Source organism: Austrofundulus limnaeus, unplaced genomic scaffold (genome assembly GCF_001266775.1).
Source record: "Austrofundulus limnaeus strain Quisiro unplaced genomic scaffold, Austrofundulus_limnaeus-1.0 Scaffold336, whole genome shotgun sequence".
NCBI classification, from domain to species: Eukaryota; Metazoa; Chordata; class Actinopteri; order Cyprinodontiformes; family Rivulidae; genus Austrofundulus; species Austrofundulus limnaeus.
This window is the reverse complement of record NW_013952738.1, coordinates 556,696-570,677: the sequence shown is the minus strand read 5'-3', so window position 1 is coordinate 570,677 and position 13,982 is coordinate 556,696. Positions and strand designations below refer to the sequence as shown.

The 13,982-nt window shown below is 36.2% G+C and overlaps 1 protein-coding gene across 1 annotated transcript in view; it reads right to left on the bottom strand.

Annotated features, from left to right (window-relative positions):
* Positions 1 to 681: 681 nt before the first annotated feature.
* Positions 682 to 13,982, bottom strand: part of LOC106527650 (voltage-dependent N-type calcium channel subunit alpha-1B) — a gene marked incomplete at its 3' end in the record, with an annotated part of 96,643 nt that continues 83,342 nt past the window's right edge. Inside the window, 7 exon segments of the mRNA XM_014022591.1 lie at positions 682 to 765; positions 2,723 to 2,833; positions 4,783 to 4,947; positions 5,919 to 6,120; positions 8,741 to 8,878; positions 8,985 to 9,145; positions 12,262 to 12,358. Coding sequence (XP_013878045.1) covers positions 682 to 765; positions 2,723 to 2,833; positions 4,783 to 4,947; positions 5,919 to 6,120; positions 8,741 to 8,878; positions 8,985 to 9,145; positions 12,262 to 12,358 — 958 coding nt within the window.

Below are 13,982 nucleotides of genomic sequence, written 5' to 3'. Positions count from 1 at the left end.
ATATTGTATTATACTGTACTGTATAATACTGTATTTTTCTGTACTGTAAAATATTGTATTATAATGTACTGTATTATATTGTATTATCATGTACTGTATTGTATTGTACTTTATCATATTGTACTGTACTATATTGCATTTTATTGTGTCATACTTTACAGTACTGTATTGTACTTTATTGTACTGTACTGTACCCTATTGTACTGTATTGTATTATATTCTACTTTATCGTGTTCTGTCGTATTGTACAGTACTGTATTGCGCAGTTGTATCACACTGTATCTTAATTGTACTTTATTGTATTGTAACATACTTTACTGCACTGTATTATATTTTATTGTATTTTACTGTAACATAATGTACTGTATTGTATCATCTCAAACTGTATCACAATTGATCCTATTGTACTCTATTGTGCATTATTGTACTGCACTTTTTTGTATCATATTGTATTGTACTGTACAGTACTGTATTGTATCACACTGTTGTATTAAAACCATCATATTGTATTGTATCTAACTTTATTGTGCTTGCATCATTTGCAATCATACTTTATCATTTTGTATTGTATAACATATTTTACGTAATATCTAATAACTTGTATTTCATAATTTAGTATCATTTTGTGTTTTAATTTATTTTATTGCGTCATATTCTCTTGTATAGTTTTGCAGCTCTTACATTTATTTCTGTGAACAGAATGTCTGTGATGGATCCGATAACAGTCACAAAGTCAAAGACGTTCCAGGGTTCTTTCAGGTAGTTCTGAAACACAAAGACACAAATCTGTCTGAGTTCATCTAAACAAAATGTCATTTACCTCATATGTCAACGTGGATCATCTAACTAGATTCAGCTTTAAATACAAAACAGAGTTCAGTTCTGTGTTGGAACAAATACTAAACAAATGTTCTCATATCCAAGTAAAGAAATCCTGCTCTGCTGCCTGGACCCCCGAAGGCTTCAGATCGGTCATTCATCCAGTTCCTGGTGCTGCACGCTCGTGCCAGACCCCGCAGGTGTTTTTATTCTCTCCTCTGAACGGCTACAGCAGTGGAGCATTTAAAAAGCCTGATGTGAGATTAGCAGCTGAACAGGTGGAGGTAAGCGATGTGTGAGGAAAGCCATTTAATAAATGAGCCTTGTAAACGGATCAGAACCACAGACGGAACGCCTCGCTGCCGACCAGACGGCACCACGTCAGCAGAGGATTTATACAGCTTCCTGTCAGAACGAAACCATCTTCTAAAATTTATTTGGTTTCATTGCAACTAAAAAAAACTGAGACTTGAAAAACATTTAAAAATAGAAGTGAAAATCCCAAAACATTAAGACTCAGAAGATTAATGTATTTAAAATGAATCAAATGGCAGAAATTAAAGGAAAATAATGATTCTGTGCTCTTTTTTTTACAGTTATAGTTTTTCATTTTAAGTTAGAAACAAATATTGCTGTTATAAAAAGTGACCATGTTTTATAACTCTAAACAAAAACAGACAAGAGGATTAAAAAAGTATAAAAAATTACTAATTTTCAAAAATATTAATGAAAGTAAAAGTGATTGTGGACAGAAACGTAAAGAAAAATGCGAAGCATAATGTTAGGGAAAAAATGATCATATTAAATAATAACAATTATAAAAAGTATTTTAAAAAGTTTTAAAACAGTTTAGGGAAAAAAGGGGATAAATACAGTGGTGAGCACAGTTCTGATAATCCACTAATAACAGAACTAGCTTCTCATTTAGCAGTTTTTTTATTTGTTGCTAATTTTGGAAACTGTTAGCAATTAGTTAGCACTTAATTAAGTTCTGCTAATTTAAATTCCACTAAAAAATTCACAAGTGTAAAACTTGTTTTTTTTATAAAGTCGTTTATCTTTAATTAAATAAAAACTACCCACTCTAACAAGTACTGCTGTATGGGTGTGTAGCATTTAGCATCAGTAGCAGCTAAACTTCAAACTAAGAGCGTCTAAAAGAAACAAAACAACATTTAACAATATTTAAGTAAGGAATAAAAAAGACTGTCTACATACAAAATACAGTACAGAAAGTATTTATTTAATACAAACTCGAGCAATGAACTACTTTAATTCGGAAAGAAGTAAACTGGAAGTATCACAAGTTAGACAGAGCCGTAACTCTGGTTTGGATTGGCCGATTTGCCACAGATGATCCCGCCCACCTTCAAATTAAACCAATAGAAAACTAACAACAGGTTTGTGTCAGTGCGCCAGTTTTCAACTGGAAGAAGATGAAGACAGAGCTTTCTGTTAGCGGTTAGCGTTAGCTTCTAATACTTTTGGAATCTGTCAGTGGCTAGCAGTTTAGCGTTAGCAGAGTTAAGAATCTTGTTTAGTGGATTAATGGTTAGTGAAGCTAACTTTTTGGTTAGGTGTTGCCACTACTGGATAAATACATTGGTAAAAAATTAATTTTAAGAGGCAAAAACTGACACATAAATTAACATTGTTAATGGTTTCTGTGAAAAAAAAAACTTATGAAAAATCACAATTTTTAATCTCTTAATTCTTTTAAATATGTTGGCATAAAGATTAAACTATCAGAGCACACATTTCTGGCAATTTTTAGTTCACAAAAYGTCAAACTTTCTGAGGTTGGAATCATTCAGAAAACTTTACTGTTGCTTTAAACGTGCAGAGATTTGAAACGTCAAACAGAAAAGCGCTGCAACAAAACGTGATGGTCCTAACAGCTCACCAGAGGATTAAAAGCAATAATCTTCAGGATGCACTCCAGCGTGAAGAGGCCGGTGAAGATGATGTTCAGGTATTTCAGCATCAACTCGTACGCGAGTGGGGCGTCGTAGAACTGAAGACAAAAACACAATCTGAACACAGGAAGTGTTTTATTCTGATATTATCAAGTTTTCTCATTATTCACATCCATTTTTCTTCTGTACGGTTTTCAGCGCATCATTCATACCATAATTTCTGTACTAATTTTAGTATTTATCAAAACGTTCAGCTCCTTCAGGCTGTAACTTTTGATATTTCAGCAATTTAAACTTTTTGCGATATTTAGCTTTTTCTGCCATTTTCCCACATAGAAAATGAATGGAGCCATTTTCATCATTAACACTTTAAAAAGTATTTATAAATCTTTAATTTTTATCTTTTGTTCTGGTTCTGCTTTTTTAATTCTTCGTGTTAATTACAGCTTTTCTTATCTTCCATTTTGCTCATTTTAGCTGTTTTCAGCACTTTCAGCTGTTTTTCAACTTCTTTTGTGTGCTTCTTTTTACGTCTTACTGTTAATTTAAGCTTGTTATGCTCCTTTCAGCTGTTTTTAGTGTATAGCTACTCTTTAGCTGTTCCTTGCTAAATTGAGCTTTATTCAGCTAAATTCACGTTTTGGTGGTCATTTCAGCTTTTCTCTGTTAAATTCAGCAAACATGCTCTTTTAGTGACGAGTTCAAGGTCACAAAACAAAAGGTGAAGGTCACAGGTTAGTCCTTTTTTAGCTTGTTTTACMCTTTTTCATCCAAATTTCAGCCATTTTTTAAATATATTTTGTTCATAATTTCCTTTTTTTTTGCTTCTTGCAACTTATTTATGATAGCTTGAACTTTTTTCCTGCTTCTTAAACTACATTTTTGCAAATATTTACTATTTTCTGATCATTTTAGCTACATTTCTGCTTTTTTGACACTTTTTCTATTTTTCTACAGATTTTTTACTTTTGTTTTCCTACTTTCAGCAAAGGTCAGCTGTTCAGATTTAACTCGCATYAACAATTCTGCTATTAAACCTTTCAGCTTCTTCAGCAGCTTTCAGCAAAAAAATCTTTCAGCATTAACGCAGGAAATGCAAACTCTAGTTGTCCTTAACATCATTTTTTTTACTTTATTCTCTCCATCTGGAGTATTTCAAGAACATTTTGAGTCAAGCTGAAAAAAAATCAATGCATCAATAAAAAAGCGGCATTAGTGAAATTCTACGATTTCAAAATAAGACAAAGACAAAAGAACAAAAACGTTTTGGTTTAGTTCATAAATTTAGTCAGGATTAAACTTAATTTCTCCAAACTGAGGTCTAATAAAATGCTATCTACAGCAGGTAAGATGCTTAAAGCACATGTRGTGATTTTTACATCAAACAGGTGGATCAGATCAGCTGTGCAGCTCACACCCACTCATATGTTTTATCTTTTTTTATTAAAGGTGAAAAATCATGTGTCGCTCCCAGATGTCTCAGATTGAATCCACTTCAGTGTCTGCGTGGGCCGAGTGTTGCTGCTGTGATGATAACAGACGATTACGACATGAAACTGTAACATTATCTCAGGCTGGATGTGTCAGCGGTGGGTCAGCTGTGGCTGCTTTAGCCCCTCTCAGTTGACGCACAACACACAGAGTCATAATTAGCCTGTTAATGGTTTATTACCAACACAAAACACTGAATATTATAAACATTAATATGGGGAAAATGACTGTTTTTAGGCTAAAAGAATAAAAACAAAAATATTTTTTCCTCATGCTCTGAGTATGTGATGAGGGTGAGTCTCAGCTACCACCACACAAACTTTTAGCTAAATATCTGTAAAACTAACTGATTCACAGCCGTTTCTGTGTTGCTATCGAACATTAGCTGTGGTGGCCATCTTGAATTGGTTAATCAGCTGAAGACGTCTTACTGAAAGTTTCATTAAAATGAGATATTTTGCTAACAGACACTTGCAACATGACATTTTTCTGTCATAAAMCAACAGTTTATACTTTTAATTTGAGAGTTATGCTTTTCGAGAGGTTAAAAACTGACCTTCATCATCAACACGACCGTGTTGAGAGCGATCAGAGTCATGATGGCGTACTCGAAAGGCGACGAGACGACAAACTTCCACATCTTGTACTGGAAGGACTCCTTGTTCTCTGGCATGTACCTCGTCAGAGGCCTGGCGTTGATGGCAAAGTCAATACARGCTCTCTGTTCGAGGGGAGACCACACACAAACAGACCGGGTGTGAAAAACAACAAAACAATTAATCATGATTAATTGTAGCCTTTAGCCAGTAAATATGAMAATTTATGTCCAAGTCACATGACTGATTTCTCACTGACTGGACTTTTCTGCTTTTGTCTCATAAAACAACAACAACAAAAAAAGACTTGTGCCCCCAACTGTTGTTGGATGATAAACTTTGGTATCAGGTCAGATATGGGCAAAGTAACAATACTCATTGTGCTACTTTTACCCATATATAGTACACTGACTTTGCTCTTTTGTAAACATTAATACAAAAACATTGTTGTTAGTTGTTACATTTAAATCTTCAAGATCCCACCTTGATGTTTCAGGACCCTCAGCAGGGTCCCAACCTCAACTTTAGGATCCAAATGTGGTCCGCAAGACCTTCAGAGATGTCTTCAAATTTGTTGCTTTAAAGTCAGCACTGGCTTTTTTTCCTACCTATTCAAGGAGAAATTCACCGTATCAAATCTCCATTTTGATGTATTTTCACTGGCTATTTTTGCTGCGTCCCAGTTGTACTGGGAAGTGTGAATTTCCCATTTACAAGTTGTAAATTTCAACAGGAACAGTGGGAATTCCCTGTAGGAAAGTGGGAGAGTTCTGAATTCAAGATGGGAGCTCCTCGCCACAACTCAACAGTGAGTATTTCTCTTGTACTTTTACTTTGCATAGTATTTCTGTATTATTTATTTCACATTTAGTCAGTTGTACATGCAGTACTTTTCAGTGTTTATAAGAGGTGTAAAAATACTGTTTCTGGGACGAGACAWGTGAGAAGAAAGAATTAATTGTGACCCTGATGACATTTAAACTCCTCCCACTTTTCATGTTTCTTTCTTTTAATCATGAAGATTAGTTTGCCTGGAGCTGATGTTTGATGTTCAGTTACGTTTTATTTCTGCAGGTTAAAACTGATCAAAGTGCACCTCGTTCTTCTCCAAGCTGCACTCGGACATGGCCTTGTCTCCTTGCTCCTGGAAGGTGATGATGATCAAAGCCACGAAAATGTTGACGAAGAAGAAGGGGAACACCACGAAGTAGACCACGTAGAAGATGGACGTCTCCATGCGGAAGCCCGGGCTGGGGCCCTGGTCCTCGTAGGTGGCGTCCACCGAGTGCTTCAGGACCCTGAAAAAAATAAAACCCTTCAGTTTTTACTCAAACCTGTGAGGATTACTCACTGACATCTTTCAGCTCGATGGTTTTTAAATCGTAAAATGTGATCGGTCCAGGAGCTGGTGCTTCAAGGAAAAAATGCTTTCGCTTTTCTCCAGTAAAGCAAACTAAACAACTCAGAGCATCTTAGTTTCTCTGTCTGTCATTGCATCTTATTTTGAAAGGATTAAAAAGCAGAAACCCTGGTTGTGGGTTCTCAATACACTACCTTACCAYTTAATCCAAGCTTTGATGTGATGGTACAAGTTTGTGCCTCCCTCTCCACATTGACCTATCAGATGAGCTAATCTAACTAAATCTAAAAACCTCCAGCTAGCAGGGGAGCAAGACCAGAACCAGAGGTACAGAATGGAACGATGGATTGGGTAAAATATTTGAAGAAAATTAAATAATTTCTGCTAAATTATGAGTTTATTTCTGCAAAAGTCAAACTATATGATCATTTTTAAATTTTCTGTTTCCAACTTTTACTATATTCACTTTAACCATTAGATTCTGGTTTTTAATCTGGTTCAGTCTCTATAAAACTGAACAAACAGACTGGATTTAACAGAGGGCGATCACATCTTTCAGCTCAGGTTTTGTGGTTTGACTAATTCATTCGTTAGTTTGAGCTTAAATGAACACATTGAAAGAAGCTGCAGATCAGTAAAACTGAAAGGATCAACACCAAGCTGTCAGGATTCGTGCCGTTCTGTAAAAATAACGCGGGCTGATTCAGTGTGTTCGTGCACGTTCACCTGCTCGGGAGGAAAAAATGAATAAAAGAAGCTAAAGGGGAGAATTAACRGATCGTGACACAGATGATTTAGAGCAGCCTGGAGGCGGTGCTTTGACTCGGGTGCAGGATGTTTTTTTCAGCTTAATGAGCCTTGATTGTGTCTTTAACGAGCGCAGAGTAATTAAAACTGAGAGTAATCAGACGGGTTTCATTTGTTCTGTACCGGTTTAGGTGAGCTGAGGTTTGTTTCTGTTACTCGTCATCTATTCAGTCAAACAGAAACTGATCTGTTTCAAACCAACATTTGGTCTTTTCAGTTCTTGTGGGACCAGCTTCTGTGAGGCTGTCTACTTTTAAACTTAAATCCTATAGTTAGGGTTAGTTTCCTGATTCATCCCTTAGTTCTGCTGCTATAGGTTTATACTGCTGGAGGACAAACATGTCCTCACTCTGCTGCTGTCTGTAGTCACTCTCCTCTACAGGTTTGTTAGGGGTCCAGAGCATCAAACCTTATTGTATCTATTCCGTTTTTCGTTACCACTGTTTGTTTTTCTTCCGTCGGAAAAAATCATACTGCAGCCCAAACCGCAGAGACAACAGAGAAGATTTTAATGTGGCAGTAAAAAAAACAAACTTACGAGTGCGGAGGAAAAAAAAAAATCAACATGTCAACCTATAGGGGGCGCTATAATCAATATCTTTGCATTTGGCCCTCTAGATTTTAACCCAAAAGTCCCAACATTATTTGGCTTATAGCAACACAATCCCTGAACACCTTTGAGTCACATGGTATAGGCCACGCCCATTTCCAGATATTTGAAAAAAACTATTTTCAGCTTTTAGTCAAAGGTTTAAAGTTCAACAGCTACGAAATTTACCAAGAAACTTACTTAGAATCAGCATAATAACTATATATAGTACAGTRATACACAAGATTGACAGGATGATGGAAATGACGTGAGCCAAAGGTGACATGCATTAACGGGCTTGGACCCCAGTCATAACTGCTTCGCAGTTCTAGTTGTAATTATTTTTTATCAATAACTTGTTTTTTTTGTCTCTTTTCCAGAGGAAAATATACCTGGACCTGWCTCTTTCCTGTCCTCTCAAAACAACTATAAGAAAAGTCACTATTGGCTGTCTTATAAGCCACAAAATTATGTCATCTCCAAATTTGCATATTTAAACACTTGCCAGTAATTGTTATTGAGGCTGTATATTAGGGTTGAAAAAAATAGTAAGTAAAAACACATTAAATATGTTTAGAACTGCAAAAATAAAAAATACGATATGTCACACAAGGTGGATGAGGTGAAGAATTGAAAAAATTTTACAGTAAAATTCATATCCCGCTTTGTAAACCAGRGCGAGAGCAGTGGCAGCTCCTCTCTGCTCTGGCTGCAGCTGGTGTTTCTGTTAGTCGGACCGCTTGTCAGCACTTTGGAAAGGGGGAGGGGCTCACAGCACAACTTGCTGAGGACAATGCTGTCGACAAAGTCTCCAATAACACCGTAAAAAGTTGCTGCATTTGTTGTTTTTTGGGGAAAATAAAATCATTAGAAGGGTCTGAAAAAAATCGCTAAATCTAGCGACGTCGCTAAGTTGCTCAAACCCAGCCGGTCGAGGCAGATGGCCGCCCGTCCTGAGTCAGTTTCTGCTGGAGGTTTCTTCCTGTTAAAAGGAAGTTTTTCCTTTCTACTGTCACCACTGTGCTGCTCAAGATGAGATGAGAGAGGACGATTCAAYACAATCTGCTGGCTTCCTTAGTTTTTCTTTTACAGTGACCTGAGACGATGTTTGCTGAGACTTGGTGTTAAATAAATAAAGCGAATAGAAACTTCTGTAACTTACAGCGGCCAGCCTTCCCCAGTGGAGACGGTGAAGAGCGTCAGGAAAGCCCAGAGGATGTTGTCGTAGTGAAACTCATACTTCTTCCACTCTCTGAGCTGAGCCGTCACATCGTCTCTGTCATAATCCAGGAACTGACCTCTGGGGACAGAACAACCAGCACCAGAGAGGACGAGAGACGTTGTGGTCGTGTTGTCAGAAGAACAACACAGGGGGGGTTTAATGGTTTTACTGCGTGTTTGTGTACCTGCAGTCTTTCTGCAGGCCCTTGGACTCGTCGGTGCAGTAGAAAAACTTGCCCTTGAAGAGCTGCACGGCGATGACGGCAAAGATGAACATGAAGAGGATGTAGACGATGAGGATGTTGAGCACGTTCTTCAGAGAGTTCACCACACAGTCGAACACGGCCTGCACAGAGAAGAGACACAGTCAGGCGTTTTTATCTGCATCATTACATATAAAACTGATTCAGATGATTACATTAAGGTTTTCAGTTGGAAACTTTTATAGGAAACCATCGTGAAGTTCCAAAAACAYAACATTTTTGATTCAGTAATTCAGCTACAATCCTAATACCTGTCTGTTTTTGAAAGCTGGGATGTTGGTAAGAATAATTTGACCTATTTTAACAGTTAAATTGTATTTTTAATAATGTATTGCAGTTATTAGCTAGTCTTTTTCAGTTTAAAGTGACAATAATACCAAGCTACAACAATAAATGCAGTGTGAATGTTTATTACTTAATATTACTTAGCTGAAAGCTGCTAAAGAAGCTGAAATATTTTTAAACGTTGCACTATAAATGCTTGCTGAGTTTTAACAGTTGATGTGGAACACAAAATTAGCTGAATGACTGCTGAAAGTTGCTGAAGAGCCAAAACTGTGGGAAACAAAAGCTTCAAGGAGGCAGCTGAAAAACAGAAATATGCTAATTACAGCTGAAAGGAGCAGGAAAAGCTGAAGAGGGCAGAAAGGAACAGGAAATTTTTAAAGTAGCAGAAGATGAAGTCAAAATCAGCAGAACAGCAGAAAAGATCAGAATAATAGCCGAAAAAGCAGAAAAAAAAGCTAAAATCAGCTAAACGGAAGCCGAAGGAAACTGAAATTAGCAGAGAAGTTAAAAAAACAGAACTAGAACAAAACGTAAAAAGTTTAGTAAAGATTTATGAACATTTTGAAAAGTTTTAAAGAGATTCAAAACAGCTCCATTCATTTCCAACGAGAAAAAAATGGCTGAAAAAGCTAATTATCTTCAAAAATATAAATAGTTGAAGTACCAAAAGTTACAGCCGTAGTGTCCTGAAGGAGCTGAACGTTTTGATATACTGTATAAATTGTTGAAAAAACACAAAAAGTGCAGAACTATGAGTGTGTTGAAAAAAAGAAATAATCTGAATAATGAAAATGCTTGAWAAGCAGTTAGTCACAGAAAGATGAATCTGGTTGGATCTTTTCACAGAAATCCAAGCAAAAACTGATTTCTTTCTCTATAAACACTTTTTTCTTTTGCGCATTCTGAATTTTGATTGTAGCCTAGCTGTTTTTACATCAGCTACACAACAAAAACAAACAAACAAAAGTAAATTAGGTGATAGCTTCTAACAAAGCTGGTAACACTGTCACTCGGTGAAGAGWCAAGTCGATCCTGTTGGCTTTTACATGTTTGAAAGTTGCTCCAAATGAAAATTCACCACTGAACTGGAAACAACGGATGTAAAAAAAAAAAAAAACTTTCAGGTAAAATCTAAAAGTGTCTTTTCTTGTAAAATATCCTCCATCAGAGCCCTGCGTTACAGCAGGTCTGGTGCCCACCTGTCGCTGTTTTCAGCTGCACGTCTCTCGGCTCGTGTTGTGATATCTGTGCTCTGGACGGAGAGCTTTGTTGATCTAACCTGACGTTCAATCTAACCAATGAAGTCGCAGCTCCATCGTTTTCCTCCGCTCCACAGCGAGGGGCCAGAGCAGATATTTTCTCTCAGCCCGTCTGTCAAACTCTGCTGGAGCATGTGAGGGGAGTCGTGTTGGAGCGTCTGCCTGCCAGCGCTGATCTGCTGCAGCCGGTTCACTGTTATTACCACCATCAGATCTTCTGTCTGATGCAATCGTTTAGGACGGTCAGCACCAGAGGGAAGCTGTCATTTCTGCATCAGAAGAAACAGTAAAGGATGGGGCTGGGCAGTATGGCTGAAAAATGTTCATGAAATAAGCGTTCCATGTCATCGATATCGATAACACTACTGAGATTCTTCCTCCGTACGGTTTTTTAGCACGTCACTCGTTCCACCAGTTTTGTGCTGTTTCAACATTTCACATATCAAAACATTCAGCTCCTTCAGGACATTCCGGCTATGAATTTTAGTATTTCAGCAACGTATACTTTTTCAGCTAATTAGCTATTTTAGCCACRTTTTTTTCATTTACATTAACAAATCTAACATTCTTAAAATCCTTTAAAATGTTTATAAATGTTTTCGGGCTTTTTACCTTTTGTTCTACTTCTTTGTGCTAATTTAAGCCTTCTTCGGCTTCTTCTTTTTTTGTTGCTAATTTTAGCTTTTTTTTGTTGCTATTTCAGCTATCTTTCTGCTCCTTTCTGCTAAATTAAACTTTTGAGCTTCTTTCTGCTTATTAATAATTTAAGTTGATTTGCCTCTTACACAACATTTTAGCTGATTTCAGCTAACTTTAGCTTCAACTAACCACCTTTTTGCAATAATTTCTTTCTGCTTCTTTGTGCTAATTTCAGCCTTCTTTGGCTTCTTTTTTTAAGCTTTTTTCTGCTATATTTCTGCAAGTTTCAACTATCGAGCTACTTTCTGCTTTTTATGCTAATTTATGATGATTTCTGTCTTCTAAGCATCTTTTTAGCTGATTTCAGCTAATTTCTGCTTTTTTCAACTAACCCCTTTTTGCCTAATTCAGCAAACATATGCGCTTTCTGTTTCTTGTTACTCATTTCAGCTTTTTCAGCTACTTTTTCAAAATATTTTCAGTTCATTTCATCTAACAGCAGCTGTTCAAATTAACTCGATATATTTATTATTGTTTAATCAGCCAGTCCTAGTAAAGGGTCACGTGTTCCGACAGTAACGTGGTTTTTAAATTGTGCTTGGTTTCTTCTTTCAGTAACGAGATGTTTCACAATTTGAAGACCTCAACATTCTACCAAATAAATTCCCACAAAAAACAAGTGTCCTGTGATGTTTGGAGGTAGTCGCTGCAGCATCATGAAGACGAGTCAAAACAAAGATTTAAAGTAAGAAACCAAATCTGCACCTTTTTTCGTCTCATTTGTGAGCAAAATCTACCAAATTTTAACCTTTGGAAACAGCTGAAGTGACTGAAAACAGGGAAACAAGAACAACAATGAATTTATGTTGTTGTTTTTTAAAGAAATGAATAAACTGAGCTGAACATTCATGGAGGAGCCATGATGTTTTTACACTTTTTTATACATTGTTTTGTTCAGTAAACTATTCAGAAACAGACGTTTTGCTGAACTAAATGAGTGGCGGCTGAATTACCTTGAGCTTCGGCAGCCTCTTGATGGTCTTGAGTGGCCGCAGGACTCGGAGGACTCGAAGGGACTTGATGGTGTTGATGTCCTTCCCTTTGGTCCCTCTGTGCAGATTGAGAAGCTGTTAGTTTGGGTCAGGTAMTGACTGCAGTACACCTGCTCCATCAGTGACACCTGTCTGTATYCTGTTAGTGGAGTTCATGCATTTATTCTACTGAAACATGCAACAATGCTGCTTCATCTGTTTCTATTCTTTCTTCTCTGCTCTTTGTTTTCTACTTYTATTTTTTATTTGTTATTCTGCATCTTGATATTTTCTTGCCTTTCTGTTTCTTTTTGCCATCCTTATCCATCATTTAGTCTTTACTTTCCTTTAATTCAATCTTATCTGTCCTTTACTTTTCTTTTTTATATCGTTTTCCTTACAAGATAATAAAGTTTTTTTGTTTTTCTTGTCCTTTCATTGAACTCTTTGCTGTTGTTTCTTCATAATCAACAAATTAAACCCATTTCACATGCAAAATTTGATCAAAATACTATGATTTGTTGTACGTTTCTTTGGCGCTTCTACAGCTTGCCTTAGCACMGATTTCACCACAGAAAAGCTCAGAATGTTTCTGTTTAGTAACACAAACATTTTGTATTTTTCACAGGAAATGCRCAAAGAATCTGCGTTGGGTTTGGGAAACAGATTCTTTGCAGGAACCACTTGTGTTGCAGCAAATACTTTGTTTAATAAGCGAGTAGTTTCCCAGTAAAACCTTCAAATTAAAGCTATGATTCAGTCTAACAAAGCTATTTTGATCTTATACTTCTTTTTTCATTGATAAATTAGTGGCAAATCAAAAAGAAAAAGCTTTTGAAAWATAAAAAAAGATCATGCTGTGATGGAAAAAGAGCAAAGACATTTATCACAAAGTTGTTCTGTATGAGAGATGCTATTAACGCTAACAGTTCATTAAAGATAAAAACGYTAAACCTATAAACCTTCAGGAGATTAAACAAACATCAGAGAAGCACAAGAGGCTTTTATTTAATTTGTTARAGTGCACTCGTCTCTGCAGAGAAATAAAATATGAAGAAAAATATGATGCTYATCAAGAAACAAATGAGAGCTCAGGAAGGAGCTCACGCAGGTTTTTCATCTGTGAACCGTTGGTCATCTGCGTGTTTCATCATCAACGTTTAAAAATGTAAACTAAGTTTAAACTGTTTATACCTGAAGCAAAGATTTGTGTTAAGAYGAAAAAAGAATAAAATACAGAAATTATTATCAAAATACTTTGCTGACACATTTATGTTGAAAGTAGCAAACTATTAGCTAGAAGCTAAATGTAGTAAAAGGCCAATCAGTTACACGCATCAAAAGGCCGTAAAATTTCTAAACATTGGATAACATGAAAAAAAGCATTAAAATAGCAATAAAATGCTAGCTAAGTAGCAAAATGCTCATCAAAAGAAGAAAAAGACAAACAAAAAAGTAAAATATCAAAACTTTACATAAAGCTAAACATAGAAACATTGCAGCTGGAAGTAGCAAAATTGTAACTAAAGCTGAAAATATAAGATAAAAGCTAAAACGCTAAAATTTACAAGTATCAATACGCTAGTGTAAGTTGCAAAATGCTCACAGAAAGTAAAACGGGGCTAGCTAAATGCTAAAGCAACATCTAGTTATAACTAGGGGTGTAAGAAAATATCGATACACTGAAATATCGCGATATTTCA